The sequence below is a fragment of the Cydia amplana genome, chromosome 4, assembly GCF_948474715.1.
Source record: "Cydia amplana chromosome 4, ilCydAmpl1.1, whole genome shotgun sequence".
NCBI classification, from domain to species: Eukaryota; Metazoa; Arthropoda; class Insecta; order Lepidoptera; family Tortricidae; genus Cydia; species Cydia amplana.
Window position 1 is genome coordinate 9,387,739 of NC_086072.1, and position 25,089 is coordinate 9,412,827.

Here is a 25,089-nt window from a genome sequence, read left to right on the forward strand (position 1 = left end):
ACCATTCCAATTCCTAGTTAAAAGTTTTAATATTGTAAACTAAGGAGTTTAGATCCATTTTGTAATTCACCACCGTATCAATTCAGCCAGATTAAACAAACATTAGGGCCAAAAAGCTGACTGGCTTTGTAGAATCTCGTTGGCTTTCCCACGGATCTGTTATGTACCTAAAGCAAGCTGCAAAATTGCATGGACACATTATGAATGAATTCATTCACAAGTGGCCATGAAATTACTATTCCACGAATCTAGCTTTTAATGTGAAAATTACTTTTACTTAGGTACTTTAAATAATACATCACGCGTTTGAGTGCTTAAATAGGACATCACGTGCTCGTATAATTGTTTCCTTTGTATGTTTGCAATTTAGCAATTATATTAAACTACTGATATTAATCAGAACGGCGACAAAATTACATTCATTAAGATACGTTCCGTGGTATGCTCGAAAATATAAAAATAAAAATTACAATATGAAAAAAATGAAAATAAATTCGAATGAACGAAAGTCTATCAATATTTTAATTTGATACTATTAAGCTGGATGTTCGAGGTGGCAATTAAATATTACACAGTAATTATTTAGATAGAGGTGCGTTGGTAAAATTATTATTTTAACAATATCTACCACGGCGACTATTTGACGATAAAATAATAATCACCGGGAACAATATAACCTCAGTGATTTTACTTATTCTAATATTAATTTAATGTCGCTTCAGCTCACGCGTAATTAAAATTGTAAAGGCAGCGGAATGGAGGCTCAGAGCAACCATAATGTGAAATAGCGATAAACATAGAAGTATCATAACCTAAAATAGCAACAACAAGGCCTCGGTCTCCTGTTGACATCGTACGCCTCGTTGTTGTTTTATAGTACAAATACGACTCTGCTGTTTGCAGCGTGCGATGTCAACTGGAGACAGACTGTTATACCTATTTTGTACTATGAGACCTCTATGGCCATAGAAGAAAAAGTCTTGTCATTCATGTCAATGTCATTCAATAAAATAATGTAAACATTTAAATATGTTATTATTAATCTAAATAATGAATACATAAAACTGGCGACGATGACGGAGGAATTAGAACGCTTTACGCGCTTGCGGGCATCGGTACGTGGTCAACTTACAAAATTAGACCAACAACTACAACAATTACACATTACATCGGACTTCGAAATATGTCAACGGCTTACAAGCCTTGAAAATTACGAGAAAAAGTTTGACAACATCCAGAATGAAATAAGAGTCACGAACAGAAAATAGAGAGACCGAAATCGAGCAACGCCACGCGACAGAGGAATGTATTTTGCAATTAAGTGGTTTTCTAAAGTAGGTACTCACCCTTAAACTTTTGTCCCATGAGGCTCCCGTCGAAGTCGCTGGGTGTTTCTTTTTTCGGCCAATCGTACTTGTTGTACTTGTCAGGGTTGAGCAGGTGCCTGGTGGACTTGGAGGCGGCGCCGTCGTCTTGTTGCGTGAACTGTATCGGCGAGGGCCTCGGCGGGCCCGCCGTGCCAGCCACCTCAGACAGCTTGCACGGCCCGAACGCTTGTACTACAATGTCCTCTTGCGTGCGGCACGCTTGCAACTTCAGGTGACACTCTGATTCATAAGTTTTGCCGTCGCTGCCGCATACCTGTTGGTTGACTCGGTATTAAATTTGCTTCAAGTAGTTCGCTACGTTATGAAGTTTTAACAGCGTTTTCGTGAGCTATTTAACGAGCGCTTTAGAAGTTCGTAAATAACCACCTCACATACCCCGATAATAAGTAAGTGTCAAATGAACAAGTTTGTTACCTAAATTTTAGTTTTAAATAGATTTTGTAAACTGTTTAAACTACTTGTGGATTTTTAGGAGGCATTTTTTACAAATAAAGTATTACCTGCCTTTTTTCCATAAGGATCTCATACTACATCGACTGCCCCCAACAACACGAACTACGTAATTATGTGCGAGTTTTCTGGAGAGCAGCCAAAATACGTTTCTATCGCAACATTTATGTCGAAATGTTCATTGTAAGGAAAGTAAAAAAAAAAATAATGAATCCAATTTTCACACGAAATGCTCCATGAGTTTCAGATTAGTGTAATCCAAACAGGATTACGATATTCTCTTTTTGAGTCGGGATTAATGTCCGAACTATGACGTTCAGTTTATAACATGCAAATAGCAGTTCGACCATAAAAATCGTTAACAAGCAACCTTATTCACCATTTTCGAACTGCAAAGGCCGGGACATAAATAGACTCAATTATCGCCAAACGCAACTAACAACGTGAGAAAACCTAAAGTTAGTTTCCTATCGAAGGTAAAGTAGGAAGAACCAAAGAAGGAAGTAAAGAAACACAATTAACCTTCAGAGATTAGATTAACTAATAGGTAAGTAGTAAGTAGTGTTTGTGTTTACAGCGCTTACCAGCATATTGTTATCGCTGTCAGGACAAGGTGCCGCAGTGCACTCGCAGAGCGCGCCGCCCGTGCGCTCGGTGCACACCGCGCCGAAATAGCACGACAGCTCGGCGCAAGACTGTGCTACGCCGCCACTCTCCGCTGCGCGAAAATACAAAGAATACATTAGCTAATTGAAATCATATTAAGTCGAAATCATTACAAACAATACAATTTTCATGGTTAATTAATGCTCACTTTCTAACTCGACATCGGCTCGATATATGTTAATTAGTACCTAGGTAAGTAAATAGCTGTATTTTAGCAGCTGTTGGGCCCCAAACGCCGGCGATGTTCAACGCAGACGGTGTACTTCTAGCCCTGAATGCCAGCGCCGCACACGCAGGGCCTGTCATATGCTCTCAGTCCAGCAACTCTAACTCGATGTGACAGATGCTACTTACGATCAGCACGCCGTTGGGCCTCAAGCGCCAGCGATGGTCGGCACAAACGGTGCACTTCTGGCCCTGCACGCCACAACACACACGCACAACCCGTCATCTGATGGCAATCCTGCAACTTGAACTCTTTGTTAAACATGCTACTTACGGTCAGCACAGCCGTTGGGCCCCAAACGCCGGCGATGGTCGGCGCAGACGGTGCACTTCTGACCCTGCACGCCGGCGCGGCACACGCAGCGCCCCGTCATCTGCTCGCAGTCCTCACGCACGGACCCGAAAGCGGAGCAGCCACATGCTAAAGCAATGATTATAATGGTATACTGTCATATACATAGTATTCATAGGAATCTCGTAACTGATCAATATACTAAATATATCTAACTGTGCAAATTGTCAGATAGTAACCAACATGCTTTCGCCGCCGTTACTAAGGAAACTTAAAAAAAAAACCTACTCGTATACTCTACACTAGCTACACGCATGGCAAGAAAGGTTTTCTGCCAGTGGGGACCTTTTTTGAGCAAAAGAGTCGTACTACTTCAGTCGTTTTAATTAATTGTAGAATAGTAAATTATTTACTTCAGTAGGTATACCTATGTTCTAATGGGGGCCCAGATCACTTTTAAGAATTTAATACAAGGGTTGAAGTCACCCGTTAGTTCGTTAGGGTATTTTATTTAGGTACCTAGGTACTTACTAGGCAACTATCCCGGATCAAATGAAATTATTTTTTATCAAAATATTTTGATTCCAGCCGCGGCTACTGGCGAGCTTAGTCACCTTTTATTTTGTAAAAATGACATTATGTCGCTGTCTAGAATCTTGATAGTTTTGAACTTGTAAGTATTAAGAGAACATGATAATTCTGAACGCTGCAGCGTTAATTTAAACACTGCTTATCTATAATATGCCCATGAAATGAACTAAATTGCCATGTACTCAGTTTCTTTATAATTTTGTAACTTACTTAGTTTGACAGTTACTCAAAGTCGTTGATTAATTATTTCTCAAAAGTTGCGCCGGGACTAATACCGACAAGATTTCACTTTTGATGGAAATATTGCGATCATAAAATTATTAACTAAATTTCAATTAAAAGTTTCTTATAATCTCTAGCGCTTTATTACGTAGGTACGCTACGTTTATTTTATACATTTATCCCCTGACTAGCTTCTGCCCGCAACTTCGTCTGAGTGGAATAATGATGATGATTGATAATAACTCTATCCTATGGTCTCAAACTATCTCTCCGGTTCAGCGGTTTAAGCGTGAATGAGTAACATACAGACAGACGGACAGACAGAGTTACTTCGGGATTTATAATATTAAGTAAAGATATAAAACACAAACAGTATCGACTTTAGTGGCAACCCAAAACAATGTCCGGTATAGGGCAAACGAAAAACCACAAGAGGAATTCGAATCTAAAACGTTTCATTTAATTTGATGGAGCATACGTACGTATACATCCCGTGTGTCCTGAGCCGATCCTCGGCAGTCCCCAGTAGCCGGGCTCGCAGCGGTCGCATTTCAGCCCGCCCACTCCCGGTCGGCACGCACACTGCCCGCTCTCGTCGCACCGATCCGACACCGATCCGAGCCGGTTGCAGCCGCAACTAGAGCCAGTTATCGGACACCCCTCCTCGTTAGGACCCGCCGCCGCCGTTACGCCGTCCGAGCAACACCCGAACCCGCTCTCCGAGCAACCCCCCTTCTTATCTTCATACTGCTTCGTGTCGTCTGTATAAAGTCATGAAAATAACTCAAATAGCTCGCATGTGTTTGCGGTGTCAACAAATAAAACACATGAATGTATAAGTCGGGACAAAGGTACAAAGCGGTAACAGCTAGCGTGATTGTACCCTATTTACTCGCACCGCCGGTGCCGTAAGTATTTATTCCCTGACAAATCACCAGATATAAATGCAGAAAAGCAATAAATATACAAGTTTCTGTGTTAAAATAGTGTCTAGAGTGAACATTTGTTGCAAAATAGCCAACATATAGTATAATGTATACTGAGTTTGTTATTTTATTCGCTTTTCGTTCCTATATGCAATTATAGTGTCTATTATTTTTAATAAGCATGTGTTTTTTTATAAGTATGGTATAATTAACTTATATTTAAGAATCATAGTAAAGTGGTATTTACTTTACTGTAAGAGACAGTATCCGAACTTTATTTGGAACCCATTTTGATGTTTACATATTCTGTGTCACAGTTTTAAACAAACGTATCTAGTATGCTTACTTTTCGGGCAACACCTTGCTGCAGTTAAGGTAATATGGCAGTAGCTGCCGGCTGGACAATCTTGTCGGTGTGGACCGTTGCCGCAATCTATCTCAAGTCCCGTGGTCGGCTCGACCATCGCCTTACTGTTACCGCAAGGCCGGACCTCCATACCTGTAAAGCAAGCTTTAGTTAAACAGACTGTTAATTTACTTGCAATAGATTTAACCAAAACGTAATTCGTTTCTACGAGTTTCAAGTTTGCAATTAAACATGCAGACACAAACCTTTGCATAAGTCAAGTGGCCGTAGCCTTAGCTCGAGTTGTTTTTGGCAGCCCTCTTTTCGCATCGCACACATACTAGGGTAAAGTCTGAAGTCGGAAGCGCAGACCGGGAAGTATTCGTCGTCTGGCGGACATTCAAAGAGGCAGGAGCAGCGCGGGTACTGGTCAGCGCCGATCTCACAGCTGGCGCCGAAGTCGCAGCGGATATCGCGGCAAGCCGACGGGTCCGCCATGCCGAACGGATCGGTCGCACCCGAGGAATCCGTCGACCCTTCATCCGCCTCGGTCGTGGTCGCCGCGGTCGTAGCTACCCACCCAAATATTTGCGTGTTAGTCGAGCGATAAAGCGGAAAGTTAGTTAATTGATCGAGGATGGGTCGCTTTATTGGAATTACTGCTAACAACTGAGTTGATGACGGTCTATGGTAAATATTTTGACTGTGCCAACCCGTAAGCGTTTAGGAAATCAGATCATACTTAGTTAAAAATATTCTCCCGTCCCTCAAAGAAAGATAATGAAGATGCACGGCAGGCAAATTATGAATATTATTATATTTTAAGTAGTTATGAATGTATGGTAAATACGTACTCATTGCAATGGGCGGTACAACCGCAAGCCTATCTTTGCAGTCTCCATAGAAAATGACGTGAAGAGTGTTGGCGGGGGTGAGATGGCATGCGGCTTTTTGGAGTTCACACTCGTTGTAGTAAGTCTGCATATTGCTCCCGCAGACCGGCTCGCGCGCCGCGCCGGTGCAGTCGCTGGGGCAGATGCACTCGCCCGCGGCACAACGGGCTCCAAACGAGCATTGCACGTTCTCGCATAAAGCTATTAAAAAAACATTTAAAATGTAGTGACTACAAATATATTAAGTAATCACGTAAAAATTGGCAACTCTCTCGCTTCAACATATCTGCCCATTGGGTCACATGTCAGTATATTATTACGTCTCCGTACTCGGAGATTACACTCCGAACCCTTAAAATCATCTCACAGCTGGGCTCATTGTAAAAAAAGGAGAATTTTATTAATACGGTTTCGGTACTACCTACTTACAAAAGGATGGAGAATATTTTATTTAATACTATTTTTATCCGCTGGTTAGGTACATAAGATACCAATGTGTTTACCTAATTAGTAATCTCTTTCAATCAACTTGACAAAACTTTAGGCGGAATATTTATCTTATAAAAACAAGATATCAAAGGTTTTATCCGACGTAAAGTACACCGTCATAATAATAAAATATTTTACAACGCTTGCGTTGCCTGGTTATTACGACTCTTTAAATTCCTTGTCGTCTAAAAGTTTGCGGACGGACGGTACGACTGGAGGCAATCTATTTTGTCGGGCGATTTTTAGCATATTATTCTACTCATTCTATCTCGAAGAACAAACAACTCTTCTCTTTCTAGAGCAAAGCAGCAAGGGAAGACATTCGTGCAAATTTAATAACGATTGTTTACCACTTCCCGCAAAATGAAAGCCTTGAGAAAGCAGCCGATTAATACTCGAGGAGAAAATGAAAGCGATATTTTATCAGATATTTAAAGTATGCTTCTGCTTGCCTGGAGAAAAATATAGGGTACTTATTTTCAAATAATTTAAAGGAACCCATACATAAATGTAATCACAGTAGGTTCCTGAATACATGCCACACAGGTGATGTCGTTAAGTTGGCTTCATTTCGGACATATGCCGCGATGGAGCACTTTAATCCGGTATCGATCTTTAATCCCCCTAGTATAGTAGGTAAAAACCGAGCGCGCTCTATATGATTTCTAGCTAAAAAAAGGTTTCATTCAAATTCTCCTTGAAGATGTATCTGATTTAGTATTTTTGCCCTTCAGGTTTCATATTTACTTTTTGCGTGAAACGACGTTAAGTCCCCAGTAACCCTACTATTGCAAAAATGTAGGTCAAGGGAGAAAGGCCGATGAAAGCTAATTAGGTACTCTTCTAGATCATATATTATATTTGAAAAACGATAATTTTCCCGTTATAAGAATTAAAAACTACTCCCCATTTCCCACCATACATTTTTTGCATTTTTTAAGTTTCATTTTTGTTCTGACACTGTCATTTTTACAGTTGCCTTCCTCAATAGACAGATACGTAACCCACAGGCCACCGACAGACGGACAGACAGACTGACAAACGAACATCGGGTGGTTAGTTGTAACCGTAAAAAGAGTATAAAATGAGATTTGACAAAGATAAGCACCAGTCGTTTACCGAGTTACAAGTGTTGCAACGGTAATTCGTCGTGTGATTTTGTGTTGTACCTAAAGTACCCATAGCATTTAGACGTTAATGGTGCAGTATCCATAATTGGGTAGTAAGTTTGTGGTCACAGTCCGTAATTAGATTGAGCCAAACGTGATTATTTAGAGTGGTTTACAAACATTGTTTACCTATGTTTAATTTTATTGGTAGTTTCAGTTTAGTATAACCGTAGTAATTAAAGTTTGTATATTTCTATAATAGATTTAGGTATGATTGGTCAGTCAAATAATTTAACTGTATGGACTAACTGTTTTTATAATCATAAGTATCCCGGATTTTTGTGTGTGTGAATGTTTACACTTGCCAAAATATATGCAAAAACTGTACAAACAAAAACTATTTTTTTAAACTATTTCTAAGCACATTTGTAGCTTAATTAGTATTAAGAAAAAGAAGAAGTGTTAGTAAGAATAGTTTCTTAACTCATTTTTAACTCGTAACTCGTAACTATTATGCAATATGTAAACAATGATATTATATAACCATAGATAGGTTATAGGTACTCATACTTGAGGAGCACAAAAATACTTCCATATTTATTTCTATGCCTACGAAGAAATCTGTTGGTTTGATTAATTTTCTCATTCCATCCATCTTTGTCACACTCGTTGTTAAACATAAGGTAGTATGATATTATATAACCATAGATAGGTTATACTCATACTTGAGGAGCACAAAAATACTTCCATATTTATTTCTATGCCTACGAAGAAATCTGTTGGTTTGATTAATTTTCTCATTCCATCCATCTTTGTTACACTCGTTGTTAAACATAAGGTAGTCTCTTTCGGTATGCGGGAGCTGGTTAGCACGTGCACATTTTCTCGCTTGTCCAGCCGCGACTAAAGGCAACTTGTTCAATTTGTCACAAGGTAAGCGCTTCAACTTTGGAACGCCTATAACCTATCTTGAGTTATAAATCATTGTATGTAAAGTTATAAATATTCGAATTCATTCCCGCACCCAAACCGGGGTATGTTTAAATTACTACCTACTAAAGCCAGCCAATTATGTTGTCGTTTCAAAAAACGGCCGTTTAGTTTAACATTGCTTTGTTTTTGTTTACCTGCTCGTAACTGGAAAACCTCAAATAGGTTTTTCCCTATAACGTGATTAACTGGAAAAGAGGGATCTTTTAAAAGTGCCCATTGAGATTGGGAAAATCTCGTGTTCGACATCAGGCATTACACGGAAAGGAGGCTCGTTAAAAAGGCCAAAATTAGCTACTCGAACCCTTTTTTACAGGCAAGCTTTTATTTACGAAAGTCATTATGAGCTCACCAGAAGCAATTTAAAAATGGAAGTCGTATTTCTATAGCAAGCAACCTTAAGTTAAAATTAGTAACGTCTCGGGACACCTTAAATTTGAATCTATGGGAGCTACGAGTAATATAACAGGAGCGAAGTATTTATATAGCTTATATCAATTATATTGGATCTAATTGTTTTTAACGAAATCTAAACTCGAATAACTTCTTAATCAAGTACAGTATTTGACTCTAATTCCTGCTACTACTTTCTAAATATACAAATAGGAAAGTAACAGGATGTAAAAAAATATCTGTATTTACTCAAAATATTGAATAATCCTTGTGAAGCGCATAAATCAATCAAAACAAAACTTTGAGGGTTATCATGTCGAAAAGCCCTTAAACAGAACCTTTAGCTAAGGTCCCTCTCGATAAACTCACAAATACGGTAACTAATTACTTCAATTATTGTAATACAGGTAACAATAATAATATAATAAGGGCACTTGGCAATTCGATATTCGCGAGAACCTTTACTGCATGCTTAGCCTTAGGTCAATCAAAAATAAATGTGGCAATGTAGTCACATTTTTTGTACATCATCATATTTAACATAATTATTGCAGTCGTCATAATAATGTAATGCCTAATTATCAAAGTCAATAGCATCGTTTCGTCAGAAAGTTTCATCAATATGAGGTTTAACGCAGAGCCTTATCGGCCCGTTCAGCTTTAGGCTGGATAAATACAGTAATGTAACCACACTTATTGCACAGCCAACAAAATGATAACGTCTATAAACTGTCACAAGCAATGCGAGCAAATCGTTTGTTTCGCGCACCGAAAGCGGTTCACGTAAATATCAACGGATAGGTTGTCAGACGATAATGGTTTCAAAGGGATCAAGCGGTCGTTTTGTTTTCAACTTTGAATAAGTCGCCAAGTCTAAGTGGATTTAGAGTTAGTACAAGTATAACGGTTTTTGATTCAACAGTTTTGACGCATAATTCCAATGTATGAATAAATATACAGAGATATATTTACATTTTAATTGGGGGTATAAGGTGGTATACGTTTAGTAGGTTATTGGTGGTCGTCTATAACCCGGAGGTCGCACACCTTCCTTGCCAGTTTTACGCGGACAAAGCTACAAATAAAATCTTGGTAGACTGCTATATTTCTATAGGTCTATTGTGTTTTAGTCATGTTAGGAAATAAAATAGCTGGACTTACCACAATCGCCTTTGTAAGCCACCCGCAGATTGGTTTGTTCACGGCAAGCCGTTGAGTCCAATTCGCATTGCGATAGGTACGTCTGGCCATCGGTTCCGCATACCAGGCTTGTGTCCTACCAACAGTTTATGACTGAGCCAATCGTTCATTCTATAGTCACATTTACAAGCACAATAATAAATTGCATTGCTTTGAACATGTTATAAATAAGCAGACATAGGAATCCGTGGGGCAAATTTTCTTGACAGGTAGGGACTTCCTATATCGATAAACTCAATTATCGATGCTCGTTCTATATACTAGTGATCTCTCAAAAGTTTGCTTGTAAAAATATGTTTTTATTAAAAGTGTAAAAATCTAATAAAATAAAAACTCAATTCGCTTTGATTGATAATCAATCAATAAAGAGGTTGAGATAATATTGACTATTTCATACTGCAATAAGTACTACGCCCTACCTTTATTTAACCTCCTAAGTCCCCGCGTACAAATTTTTGTACATATTCCAAAAAATATTTTGAACTTTCATTGAGTAACTAAGGGTTCCAAATTCAAAAACAAAACAAATGCTTCTGGGTCTCAGGAGGATAACCTAGCGATTATTTAAAATATGCTATGTGTAAATTTCATACTTGTCTTCAAACCACACAATGTTGGGGGGATCACTAGTATATAGAACGAGCATCGATAATTGAGTTTATCGATATAGGAAGTCCCTACCTGTCAAGAAAATTTGCCCCACGGATTCCTATGTCTGGTTATAAGTATAGGTACTTACTACAGGTTGTCTTTTGAAAGATAATGAGCGACAATTGTTCGAATATATAAAACAAAATACAGGGACACTTATACTGCTCCTCTTTTTTCGTACAATACATCATGCCATTGATACGAAGCGATAACAAGTAAAAAATAACTATTTATGTATTATGCTTTAAACTTGACTATAAAGCAGTTTTGAGAAAAATATTTAAGACAGCTTTGCCGATTTTCGATAGTTTCAGATGACACCAAGTACCTACGCCGTCCAAGTAAAAAAAAACTGTTAAGTTGATTTTTACATATAATAATACACCCGTAAAATGAAAAACTTATCTATTCAGTTAAAACAATGTAAACATTTATTTCAGAATGGAACATTAATTGATTTACACAACCTGTTGCCGGTCCGGGCATGTGTCACGCGGATTCCCATGACAATTTATCCATTGGAAAGTATTATTAATTACCTGCGTCTCGGTGCAATTGTGGCTGCATCGGCATTCGGGACGACCGGTGTTTTCGTTCAGGACACAGTCGCCACCGCCCTGACACACCATATCGGCGCAAGTTTCTGGACAAAATTAAACAAGAGTTTCAGTTAGCTGCACAATTAGGTATACCTAATAAAACAATTCGTAAAAAGTATGTGACACACTCTAATAAGTAGTAGTTAGTGCTTATAATACATCGGGTTCGAATGTCTCTGTCACACTAATAATAACGCAAAAAAGAAACACCTCTTTTTATAAAGTCACTAAAGAATGGAAGATACTTTTGACGCTTAGTCTTATCCTTTAGTAAGTATTGCATTTGACAGTACCATAGAAATAAGATTCAAAACGCTTAATGAAAATTTAAAGGATTTGAATATCAGACAAGAATTGATAAGTTTCAACGGCGTTGATTTAAACGGCGTATTTTCTTTCCATATCTGCAATAATATCGTTAAGTGATTACTTAAACCACCATACTTGCAGTCTAGCTCTAAAGAATCTTTATCAATAAAATGCAAAAAGGATTGATTGTAACAAAAGAGACAGCCGAAAATCATAAAAAAAAATAGATTGTACTTGTAACGACGAAAAGAAAATAGTCCGTAAATAAATACTTCATTAGAATCTGTCGGACTCACAGATTTAGGTCGGACTTATGACGTTGTAGTTAGGAAAAAAAAAGTACTTTTATTTGGAAACTCTTATTTTTTGTTTGGTAAACTTTGAAGATTGGTAAGGGAACGTTATATTTTGTACAAATTGCTTCATAAATCATTTGCTTATCATTTGTTACCTGACCTATTTATTAGATGTTGATTTTTTGCGCCCCTTTCATATTGGGCATTTTCCATAGACAATAAAAAAAACGTACAATGTGTCTGGGTCATAGACTAGGAATCCTCTAGACGGTGTTTAGAGCAATTGTTTCATGAAACCGATGCTGCCAAAAATACTGGGGTGCGGGGGACGAGGTGAGCGAGTCCCGTGCCGTGATTGGTCCGTTCAAAGACAAGGACGTCACACAAAGACACTTTGACTCGAAAACGGAGTTAAACTACCGTATATTTGTGGCAGAGGGGGTAGCGCTACTATGCTCAGTCTGGAGGATGTCTTGTCTGTGGTCTGGGTTAACCTCTGTTCATAACAATTCCCAGTTTCAAATCGATAGCGTAAGTAGTTTACGAGATAGCGACGTGACAAACAGATTGACGGACAGAATCGCGCAATAAGGTTTCCTTGTTCTTGTTGGAGGGAACCCAAAAAACTTACAAAATAATTGCAAATCACGATTGAGATGAAAATATAAACTGTAAAAATAGGACAGGATTTCATTTACTTTCCCAGATGTTCCGTTAATTTTCCAATAAACATTTCAGCACCATTTTATGAAAATCGTTTCCGCGAAAAATCTTCATGTCAAAATAATGTTTCAATATTCTGGTACTTCTGTATAAGTAATAAAATTAATCCTTAGTCGGCGTTCATCAATCCATGTCCGGTTCAATTTATCATTGGAGCTGTTTTAATCCGTTTAATTGACATTTCAGCTCGTTATGTAAACGATAGATTCCATGCAATTAATTACAGCCCCTCGGTAAACAGAATAAATGACCGATGCCTTCATGCGTCAGAGCAAACGGTAAAATGTGCCAACAAACTTAGGAATATAAAAGAACACTTGAATATCAGCAATTAAAAAAAATGTTTACTTCTTTTTAGGCGTAACCAATATTATATATAGTCATTATATTAGTGAAATTATTTTTTATTAGGCACAAACACAACAAAAATATTGTCTAAAAGATATAATTTGAAATAGATAATATAAATCATTTCTCGACTTCCTTTACTGTAACATCCTTTAATTACAGTAACTTACTTATACCTACCTATTAACTGGTACCTATCTTAAAGAATACGAAATATTGAAACAACATTTCTTCTTTGTTAAAGTAGCTTACGACAAAGGAATCTCGAGCGCCTTTTGATTGACGATTTTCTAAGAGGGAAAGATTTTCATCGCAGGAAATTAGAAGTTGGACAATTTCTCTTCGGAGGGAATTTTTAATATCTCCATGTATTAAGATTTACCTCCGGATTACTGGTGCGGCTACGTGGCTCGAATAAAGGTTGACGGATTAATACAATCTATGTATTTATAAAGCGCTCCTCTCCTTAAGAGCCCATCAACATGCACACTAGCGCCACTGCTAAATAACCATGATTATTTAAATTTAACGGAATATATTTTAAAAAAAGCGGCCAAGTGCGAGTCGGACTCGCCCATGAAGGGTTCCGTATTTAGGCGATTTATGACGTATAAAAAAAACTACTTACTAGATCTCATTCAAACCAATTTTCGGTGGAAGTTTACATGGTAATGTACATCATATATTTTTTTTAGTTTTATCATTCTCTTATTTTAGAAGTTACAGGGGGGGGGGGACACATTTTACCACTTTGGAAGTGTCTCTCGCGCAAACTATTCAGTTTAGAAAAAAATGGTATTAGAAACCTCAACATCATTTTTGAAGACCTATCCATAGATACCCCACACGTATGGGTTTGATGAAAAAAAATTTTTTGAGTTTCAGTTCGAAGTATGGGGAACCCCAAAAATTTATTGTTTTTTTTCTATTTTTGTGTGAAAATCTTAATGCGGTTTACAGAATACATCTACTTACCAAGTTTGAAGAGTATAGTTCTTATAGTTTCGGAGAAAAGTGGCTGTGACATACGGACGGACAGACAGACGGACAGACGGACAGACGGACAGACGGACAGACAGACAGACAGACAGACATGACGAATCTATAAGGGTTCCGTTTTTTGCCATTTGGCTACGGAACCCTAAAAAGGGGCCGCTACGTACTGTGTAATGTATTAAAGTACCTTTTGAATACATCAAACTAGTTTCTATGTTGCTGGGTTCGTCAATCTATGAACTCGAAACAAAAACAGCCGTTTTAACTTTGGACGCATAGATTGACGAATCCAGCAACATAGAAACCAATATTAACTAGTTTGATGTATTCAAAAGGTACTTTAATACAAGATACACGTAGCGGCCCCGTTTTTTTTAAATATATTTCGTTAAATTTAAATGATCATGGTTATTTAGCAGTGGCGCTAGTGTGCACGTTGATGGGTTCTTAATCTTGATAATAAATAGAAACCTAGATTGCAACTTTAAACAAGCATAACAAAAATATGGAACTAACCGATCGTATACCTACCTAAACGTCAAAACTACCATAAAATTTATGTAGGTAAATAAACGGAACCGAGCAAGATACGTCAGTCGAATATTGGATGACTGGTTGGCTAAAACAACCACCAATTTCTGCAAAATAAACTCCAGCGTCCACGTACACCTTGACTGTGTCATAAAGACTAACGTGATACACCTGGGTGCATAAACTAAACGTACAGGTCAGTGCATAATTTGTACTTCGTATTTTCACGGAAACGTACAAACGTGTCAAAATTTCAGTCAGTTTCGGTACAAAAAATACTGAGCTTGACTGAAGTAGATAGCATGACAAATACGAACGTTTCCAAGAAAATACGAAGGAAAACAATTAGGCACTACATCTGTACATATTTATCGATGACTTTTGAAGACACTCACGTCACGTCAATGAATAAGACGCGTATAAACATTGAATAAAATATGAACGATACATACGACAAGTTCCATTATAGAGGACTCTCAGTTTCCCCTCCTGGATGCCCTCTTGGCAGGCATGCATTCTCATCTTGCACTCGCTGCCATGGGTGTTGTGGTCGGACGCGCAGACCGGCGCAAGCATCGCGTCGCAGACAGGACATGCGCACTGTGCTGCGCCTCCGCGAGAGACGCACGCGCCGCCCCATGGGCATGTTGTACGGGCGCATGGGTTCGCCTCACCTAAGAAGGGGTGTTGTTAAGTTTCATCACTACATATTTTCATACATAATTATATAGTTCTACATGTTTAGTACATAACATAAAACATTTAATTAATAAGAGTAATAAGAATCAAATTTGTAGGAATTAATTTATTTCAAAAATTCCTTTAGTGCTACAAAATTTGCGATGCCTGTTCATTTGTGCCTAAATTACTATTATGACACTTGCCACAGGCTCCCATATAAGCAGTCCTGACATCTCTGTTGTCTCGGCAAGCCGTCCGGTCCAGCAGGCAGGGGCTGTCGTATGTCCGCCCGTCAGCCCCGCACACCGGTCGCACGATGGCTTCGCATTCCGGACCACAGCCGCAAACGGCGACGCCCCGTGAGTCCAGGGAGCAATGTTCGCGGACACCGCATTTGACCGAGTCGCAGGGGTGTTGAGCTGACAAAAATGTATTATTAAAGAAAAACTATATCGTCAGGGTATTTACCTAACCACTTAATAGCGTGAAGGAGCTTTGACATGAGGCTACTGAGTTGATTGAACTCACTAGCGTGTAGCTTGCTTGTTAGGGATTTTATTGAGCGCCCTTTCGGTGAGTTGAGGTGTGACCTCAACTGTGGGACTAAACTAATTAATTTACGAACAAAAAAATCAGTAAGTGATTCTTATTGAATCGTTATTGTAAGACCCTTTTTTGTGACATCCAGCAAACTGTTACTTTATTTAAACTGACAGCTGTTATAATATAAATCAGCTCTGAATATTCAGGATCTCTAATACTTTCTTGGTCTTTTAATGCAGACTAGAATTCAAAGGCTTGGAAAGTCATGAACTTACTTTGTTTGTGAAGAAAGTTCTTCTTAATAAATTAATTAATGACTTTGAGATTCAGATCTATACTTATTTTTAAATTAAAAGTTGTTTTAGCTTAATTTACAATTTTGTTTCAGATGCTTTTGAAATAATTGAAAATAATTAAATTTGTTAGCGGCGTGTTTATTACATAATAATTATTTGGGGCATATAAAATGCATTAAATTCGAGCGCAAGGTAAGTTGGCTATTTTGTTCACGTACTCGTACCTACCTTCACCTATTACAGGTATGTTCTCACACACAACTCGTAGGTACACATCACATTTTCTACCACATTACTATCGATTGGTTTTATGTATCAATACTTCTCTACTCTCTCTCAAGTCTCACCGAGACGCACAAAAACGACAAAGCGTCGATGAACGATACACGACGGGACGATGTTACAGCGAAAGAAATGACGGGAAATTACTGATCTGCTATCAATCGATCAAGATATCCCTTGCGTAGTTCTTGTAGAAAATAAATCGACATACCGGAAGCACATTTTCCTCTGTATGCAATCGTAAGTTGCTGCCGTATGCGACACGACTCGCGCCTGAGCGCGCATTCACTAGGGTAGTCTTTGTAGTCGGACCCGCACACTGCCGACCCTGATCTGGCAATCAGGTCGCAGGGCGGGCCGCATCGGCAGACAGGCGCGCGGGCCTCGTTCAGTTGGCAAATACCGCCGTCCGCGCACTCGTGCTCTGCGCACGGATCTGCAACAAAATATTACATTAAAACTATTTGTGTATAACTGAACAACATATTTAGCAGAAAACATAAAACTCATTTGATATTACATTTAACATATATTATTCACGGCCAGCGATCCGCAAGGCGGCTTCTCTGTTGGTAGGCGTTTTTCGCTACATACGCATTGTCCCGTCTTATCGGCTACGCTCGTAGAGCGTAGCTCGCGCTGGCACTAAGTGCGTTGACTTAAGTATAAATATTATTATTAAATAAAAATACATGTATGCAGTTTATTTCACATGTCTTCAAGGAAGCTGCACTCAAAAAGGATAAAAAAAAATACTTAGCTGGAAACTACTATTAACGGCGAGGGGTAGCTTTGCTTTAATCTTGTTACAACGAAACAATAATTGAAAAAACTTTTTATGCAGTTTCACCAAGACTGGCCAATATATCTTCAAATACCTTTAATATCTCTCTTACTCTCTCTTACGCAGCTCTTACGCAGTAACGATGAAACGTGAAAAATCCGTATGACAACGCGGATCAAAAAGGGAAAGGGGTCTATATCCAGAAGGGAGGCAGAGTCCGAGCCGAAACAAGACGTAATTGAATAAAAGCACAAAAGCGAGCTAGTAAAGTAAACAGAACCTCACAAAGGACGTCGGAATGTGCGGGCATTCGGTCTTGAACAAATTTAGTTCAGATCGAATGCTCTGGGACAAGGTCCCTGAAAAGGGTTAGCGATTGTACGTGGTTGAGAAAATAAAAGAGATTAAATTACTAATATAAGTAGATAATGAACACCAAGAAAATTTTAATGCATCTGGCGGGCTCTTGGAAATATTATTTTGTATTCGATGTCTTTTTTAATTTCCGTCTTACACTTAGCTGTATTAAGACGAAAGAAAAATTCAAACATTTTTCATTTCTTGATTAAAGTGAAGTTACTTAATTTGAAAGAACATTAATTGGTCTATTCACGCTGATAGAAAAACGCTAACTGAGTTTACTTGTTTCTGCTAAATTAATTATGTAGTGTTTTGTTATTTAAAATTATTAAGAAGAAGAAAACTGCAAAATTGCATTCAACACACACTTTTTTGTTAGCTTTGCTAAGTTTTGTCGTGTCTATAAGTACCTACTACTACAGAACGGTGCACGGTGGTGGTGATTTGTGCGTGTGCTAAATGTATCTGTATTTAATTTTTAAATGAACAAATATATAAATTTGGCCCATCCCGCGTTCGTGACGGATTAAATGCGGGCATTTGCAAACATTTTTAAGGAAACATTGAATATTTACCTATTTTTGAAACTTTAAATTATCCTTAAGTAAAGTCATTATCCATTGTTTGTAGAGAACAAAAAGTCAACATGATGACGATAGGTACCCGAAAATATACGTTATGGACATCACGCAGGACAACCTTCAATAAAGAAGCAGTAACAATAGGCGTGTCGTTTCTCCTTCCTTCATAATTAAGCTACCTCCCTATAGATTCCGCATAACGCTGCCAATACAAAAACTTACGAATAACACACATATGTGTACTTTGTAAACTAATCTGTGGCCAAACGATCTACCTCCAAGTCATCCTCCATTTTTACTTTGAAAATTATTTTAGTTGATACTTTTAAATTTTTGTAGGCAAATACATGCCTACTCTTTCTAGTTGGTACTTAAGTCATGAATGCCATTCTTCCGTCCTGATTTCATTCCGACGTGCCGCGTCATCTCCCAAGAGGCATGAAATATTGACCGCACACTGTTACCCCTATTCTAATAATGCTGACCTTTCACGAATTCTTTTCAAGCCGCGGCACCCATTAGAACGTAATTTTCCTCATTCGGAATAATTAATTTTGCTCATTAAAATGAGCCAAGTTTGTGTTGCTGTTTGTTTAGAAAATTGTTTCCGGAATCTTAACTTGTAGCAGAAAAATGATATGATATGTGTCGTTGGATCTTTTGTTATACATATTTTAATTATTGTTTTGTTTTAAATTTATACTTTTGAGTTAAACTCGCTCGCTCGTGGAATATTTTGGTATATGTGATTAGAAAGTATAAATTGTGTTACAAATCATACTAAAATAGATACCTAAAACTTAATTTAGAGCCAAACTACGTATACCCAACACATATTTGTTCATTCGTAGATTGTTTACAGAGACTATTTTGACTCCAAAATCAATAGAGACGTGACATTGCTTATGATTAATTTCTTTTGAATGTATGAATGTTTAGAATCGATCGATAGCTGAACCACTCAGTATTCATAATTATGATCATCACGAGACGAGACAACTTAATAACGATTAGCGGACAATTTTGTTGACATGTAAAATATTATTTCTTACCAATAAACGTATAAACGTATATCTAATGTATATTTATACAATACAATACAATACAAATCCTCTTTATTGCACAACCTCAGAATAAATGTACATGGAAACACAAATAATACATGAAGACAGAGGTAAACAACAGGCGGTCTTATCGCTAAAGAGCGATCTCTTCCAGACAACCTTTAGGTAGTGGAGAAATGAAAAAAGATATAATTAGGAGGTGCAAAAAAACTAAATATACCTTTAAATTTTAATTCTACAACAATAATACAATACATAAACATACATACTACTAAAATTATTTATACCTACATATATATATATATACACAACACATATACATATAATACATATAAATAATACTATAATTCTTGCCAAAAGTGATAACCAGTAACGCGAACCGGCATAAGTACTAAATGTAATTTATATGCGTGTTAAATATTTCACTCAAGAACAAGAATGCAGAAGTTCGTCGTAACATTGGCGTAATTTGATTTATTACGAGCTGAATGAAAATTCAAACGATTTACCTCCCGCCCTAGCTTATCTGGGGGCACGGTAGTGCCCCGCCAAGACAAGCAAAGCGAAGCGCATGGGCACTACCTACCTTTTCTCGAAGCGCTTCATCGTTTTTTTGAACCCTCATAACTTGGGTTTGAATTATATCAGATAAACAAAACTCTCGGGATATGATGTCAATAGTAAACTTATTAAGCATAAAAAATTTCAATTGCATAACTCTTATACTTTAGATTTTATTCATGTCTAAAAAACCCCGATTTCATCACTGACTCACTCACTCACTGTTGACTATCAAAACCTCTAGGGTACTTCCTGATGTCCTAGGAAGCTGAAATTTGGTATGTAAGATAGTATTAGTCCACAAATAACAAAAAAAATCAAAAAATTGAAATTTTTAGCCCTTAAGGGGGTGAAAAGGGGGGTGGAATTATGTATGGGAAATCAATAACCGCTGAACCCATTTCGTTGAAATTTGGTATGTAGATAGTTATTGTTATGGGGAAGGATATAGAATAAGTTTTCAACCCCAAAATCACCCCGTAAGGGTGAAAAGGGGTGGAAATAGGCATTAGGGGAAAAAGGGGGTTGAAGTTTGTATGGGGAATCCGTTAAAAAGCAGATTGTATAAAAGATGCCCCCAGGTACGTATTTGAGGATTTTTAGTAGTAAATCACCCGCAACCCTTTAAATTAGGAGATGGAAGATTGCAACTTACAAAAAGATGTGAAATCCCACCAAAAACATTTTCATGTAAAATGTTGCCAAGACGAAACCATAAGGCTCGCACTGACAAAAAGTTATCAGATCAAGAGATTGTTTCGTTACCAAAAGAACTATTTTATAACAAATACAGGCTACTAACTAGGCTAGGAACTATTTTATAGTAAATACATTTTTCACCTCACGCCCATGTGACGAAACGGTCAAGCCACATATTTTGACTAAGGTGTAGAGTCTGTGAAGTTAGGGCTTGTAGAGTTAGAAGCTTGGCTCTACAAGAGATCTGATAACTTTTTGTCAGTGCGAGCCTTATGGTTTCGTCTTGGCAACATTTTACTATGAAAATGTTTTTGGTGGGATTCGGTTTACCGCAAAAATTCAACCGCTAATTACTTACCGTGAATCAAGTTTAAATTTACTGCGAATATAGTATGCTCAAAGCCTCATTATAATAGGCATATTAATTGAACAATGAAAATAGCTTCCATAATATTTTAGCTTGAAATGATTCTCTAGTATTGAAGCTCTAGTACCGGACACATTTTAATTATAACTATAAAATTAAAAATTACAAAATCATCTACACTATATGACAACAAAATCCATTTTGTGCCAAAGATGCCTTGCATCATTTTGGAAAAAAGCTGATACTCTTCAAACTGCTTTATCAATTTCTATGAAACATACTCGTAGCTAAGAACCACCGTAAGAAAACTCGGTTTCATTTAAAATACTGCATCGAAATTGCATCGCGTTGAAGACCTACGATACCACGGACAAACAGACGGACAGACATTGGCGTCAAACATAACACCCCTCTTTTTGCCTCGGGGGTTAAAAATAGCAATTGGCAGCCTAAATGAATTAATTTTAAACCAAAATAGTCCCTTTTTCTTTTTCTAGCTAAAACCAATATGCATTACAAAGGGCATGCATGCAATCCAATCACAACTCCGAATACCGATTCCATGAATGTATCGTTTTTCATGAAACTAATATTGCTTACAAACCTACCTTTACCATATTTAATTTTTTACGAGTACCTACGTAATATAACAAATTAATAGACTCTTTGAACTCATTTATAGGTATAAAATAAAAACATGGCAGATTCCATTAGGATACCAAAATCTGGAGGAAAAAGAGAAAAAATTAGTGCATCTCGCTACTTAAATATAATATTGGTAAAAGTGGTAGAAACATAGAGTATTTACACCATCAAGAGTTTCAAAATAATCAAAGATGCTTCACATTGATCACATAGAATCAACGTTTCATCAACGATTGTCATTAATTCTGCTCTTGATACTAATCTCATTTACTCACTAATTGGGGAAAAAATGTTAGCTTACTATTACTTTTTGAATGAGTCTTACCGCATTTCCCGTGGTATTTAATAGTGATGTTGAGTTGATTATCGCACGCATGCTTATCCAAGTGGCAAGCGGAGGGGTATTCCTTTCCATCAGTGCCACAAACAGTCTTCCTTCTCTGGCAACTGCGGGGACATCGGCACTCGGCTTGCCCAAAGTTGACTGCACATCTAGAGCCCGTAGGGCAGGTCACACCCACGCAGGGGTCTCCGGCCTCTGTTAAAAATAATGTGTTATTAATAACTGAGCTACACGGAGAGCGCGCCATCCGAGCGAGCTTGAAACACGTCTCTACGCCGTAGCATTGAATAAATTCGTAGCATTCCATCAACGTGTCTTCTACGGACGCATAATATTTTTATTTTTCTTTGAATATTATAAAGCTAAGTAAGTTTTAGTTTGAATAAATTTATTCACATGTCCTAACAATAATTTTAACTTTTTCTAAAAACAACCACTTATGAAGAAGAAGAAGTGGAGAAGAGTAAGCAGGAAAGCGGACCCTGGCGCTAGGCCGGGAAAACGCTAGGTTGAAGAAGAACCACTTATGTATCATAGCCTAAAGACTGATCCACGAAGGCCTATTGCCTTCTGGCATTGGATTAATGGTTATTACTATAGCGACCTCGAAACTCTAAAATTAGATCTAATGACAACCCAAAACAGATCAAGCTGGCGTAAAGCGATAAGAAGAGCCGACCCCAAATAAACACGGGATAAGACTGGAGGATGAATATAATAAAGTGTGTGTATACATATATATAGAAGTAAATACCATACCAAATTAAATAGGTCATTCAATAATTTTGTATTATTACTGTATTATTTAGACTGCGACTTGTTTGTCGTAGTGTGAGAGAGATGTATAGAAATTAACTTACGCAGACGTTATCGAATATGTCAGTTGGCACTGTTAGCATTCATACTCCCCAACACGATTTACATATTTTCAATTTTTTTTTATCTTAACTTACCACATTCGCCGTCATGCTTGACGCGCAAGTTCAGTCTGCGCTCGCATGCCTCCTTGCGCAAGTAGCAATGGTTGCGGTACGTGCGGCCGGCAGTGGAACACACGGCAGCGGCCGCGGACGGACAACTAACCGGGCACGCGCAGTGGGCCCGGCCGTCGCCGAGCGACACGCATTCCGCACCCCAGCGACAAAAAGTTTTCTCGCACGCTTCTGGAAAATCAAGCATCGCTTAGTATGATTACCTTTTAGCATTCGTGGCAACTTAATTAAGGTCAGACAGCTGTGACGTGGCTATCATTAGTCTTTCTCACAAATTAACGCTTAGATGGACACAATTATAGCCAGATCACGATTTCTCTGAGTGTGATAAGTCGTATTATTTTCATAATTATAATTTACAAGATTATCAAACCGAAATTTATCAAAGTTGATATGTTTTTGTCGTGTATTCCAGCGTACCAGTCGATAAAAATCGATCGTAGAGGAGTCAATCAATAATAAAAATTAATCAATTCGACTGACATCCACATATTCACGAATTATAAAAAAACCGTCGTAAATCGAATTTATTACACTTTTTGTTCGTTTTATTACGTTTTAATGGAAGTAAATCTCGGTTAGGTAACAATATTAATAATATCCCTAAGGATATACAGTTATATAATTAATAAGTAAATAAAAAAAGATTTATGTTTTCTGTTTGTTCGCATTTCGCGGGAAAATATTATTTTCCCCACTGTTTTCAAAAAAATAATTCAATAACTCCCCGTAGTGGAGAATAACAAAAACGGCAAAAAGTCTTACAATAAGCTTAAACTTCAAAATTCTATAATATACAAAAAAAAATTGGTAGATATGCTCGTGCCTAATTTTGCGAGCTCTAAAGAGTGACACAATTCCCAATTTTCTACCTGGGGACTGCGAACCGTGACTAAATTATTAAGAAGGTCTAAAATATTATTCGAAAATCCGCTTTGGCTTCGGCATTGTGTTAACTTGGGCTTCAGGGAATACCGATCTCGATCGTCTAGTTAAAATTCCGGGCAGATTGTCGGGCGTGAAGTCACACAGCGGTTTAGCAAAAGTTAATTCACAATTTTCTTCTCAATTCAAAGTTACAAGTGGTATCGGAAGACGTAAACGAAGCCCTTTTACGTAACTCACTCGATTTATAATATAGCCTTTTCCAGGAAATATCTTGATTTATTTATAGTTTATGAGTTTTATAATTTCAATCTAGAAATTTGAAATAGTACAAAATCTAGTAAACAATGAAAATACGATCACATTTCGATTGGAGTTACACAATAAGGCCGCGGTCGTAATGTATGTTCGATCCGGAGCCATTTGCGTCAGGCAATTAGCTCCGGAATGGACATTGCCAAACAAATAACAATCGACAATATTACTCGACGCAATAATTAGAGTAGGTAATAGTTTGTAATTACTTTAAACTCCATATATTTCTGCGGGAGCAATAAACTAGATAGATAGACATACGAAAGTGTTACACTGACTTTAACTATTAAAAAAACTGGATTGAGATGAGATAGCGGTATCAGAATCAATAACAATCTATAAAAAGAAAAGGGCCTACGTGTTATAGCAACAAGCTCACCTCCATCAAATCCAATCTGATCATACGATATAAGTAAAGAAGGGTCCGTATAATACATAAAAGTTTCAGTCGTTTTGAGTTATTCAATACAGGCAATCAGAAACACTCTAAACAAAACTTTCTGCCCGAAGAAACGAAATCACTTACAGGGCTGAACACAAATTCGATATTGAATGCCTTTAGAACACTTGAAATGACAATAAATGAACGGCGGCTCCTGTCCTGTGTGAGCATAATATTTATATCACTCTACCAATTGCAAAATACGATATAAAATAAATTGAACAGAGAACAATTTAAATGAAATGAAAACACTTGAGAACTTTGCATATGAAGGCTCATATAAAATGACTGGTTTTCATTATTTTTATTAAACGAATCTGTACATATATGTTTGGTACCTACCAGTGGCGGCGCGTCAAACATATCCATATAGGCAAGCCGGGGCTAATTTGGCTTACATATTTCCTTTACAACTCTGCTCAAACGTCCATTACAGGCAAGCCGGTGGGAATCGGCTTTTATGGACGCGCCGCCAATGGTACCTACATACCTATACCTACCTTAGTGTAGGTACATTATAGGAAACACCTAATATTTATCTGGTCTCTAGGCTATCTAGGCTTGTGAAATAACGAAATTTTGATCAAAAGCCAAAACCATCGTGTTTCTGAGATTT

The 25,089-nt window shown here is 37.7% G+C and overlaps 1 protein-coding gene across 7 annotated transcripts in view; it reads right to left on the reverse strand.

Annotated features, from left to right (window-relative positions):
* LOC134663163 (agrin-like) overlaps positions 1-25,089 on the reverse strand; it is a 238,279-nt gene that overhangs the window by 14,888 nt on the left and 198,302 nt on the right. For 6 of the 7 annotated variants that reach the window (XR_010098128.1, XM_063519516.1, XM_063519515.1 and 3 more), the window contains 14 exons: positions 22,793-23,002; positions 21,822-22,034; positions 16,647-16,871; positions 15,518-15,733; positions 15,086-15,307; positions 11,371-11,474; positions 10,142-10,256; positions 5,961-6,200; positions 5,373-5,678; positions 5,107-5,259; positions 4,317-4,595; positions 3,004-3,150; positions 2,423-2,556; positions 1,347-1,641 (listed from right to left, as the gene is read on the reverse strand). Coding sequence is in view for 6 of the 7 variants with exons in the window: in XM_063519516.1 (XP_063375586.1) it covers positions 1,347-1,641; positions 2,423-2,556; positions 3,004-3,150; positions 4,317-4,595; positions 5,107-5,259; positions 5,373-5,678; positions 5,961-6,200; positions 10,142-10,256; positions 11,371-11,474; positions 15,086-15,307; positions 15,518-15,733; positions 16,647-16,871; positions 21,822-22,034; positions 22,793-23,002 (2,859 nt within the window). In the remaining variant the exon portion in view is untranslated. The remainder of the gene's footprint in view (positions 1-1,346; positions 1,642-2,422; positions 2,557-3,003; positions 3,151-4,316; positions 4,596-5,106; positions 5,260-5,372; positions 5,679-5,960; positions 6,201-10,141; positions 10,257-11,370; positions 11,475-15,085; positions 15,308-15,517; positions 15,734-16,646; positions 16,872-21,821; positions 22,035-22,792; positions 23,003-25,089) is intronic. The other variant, XM_063519518.1, reaches the window with a different exon arrangement.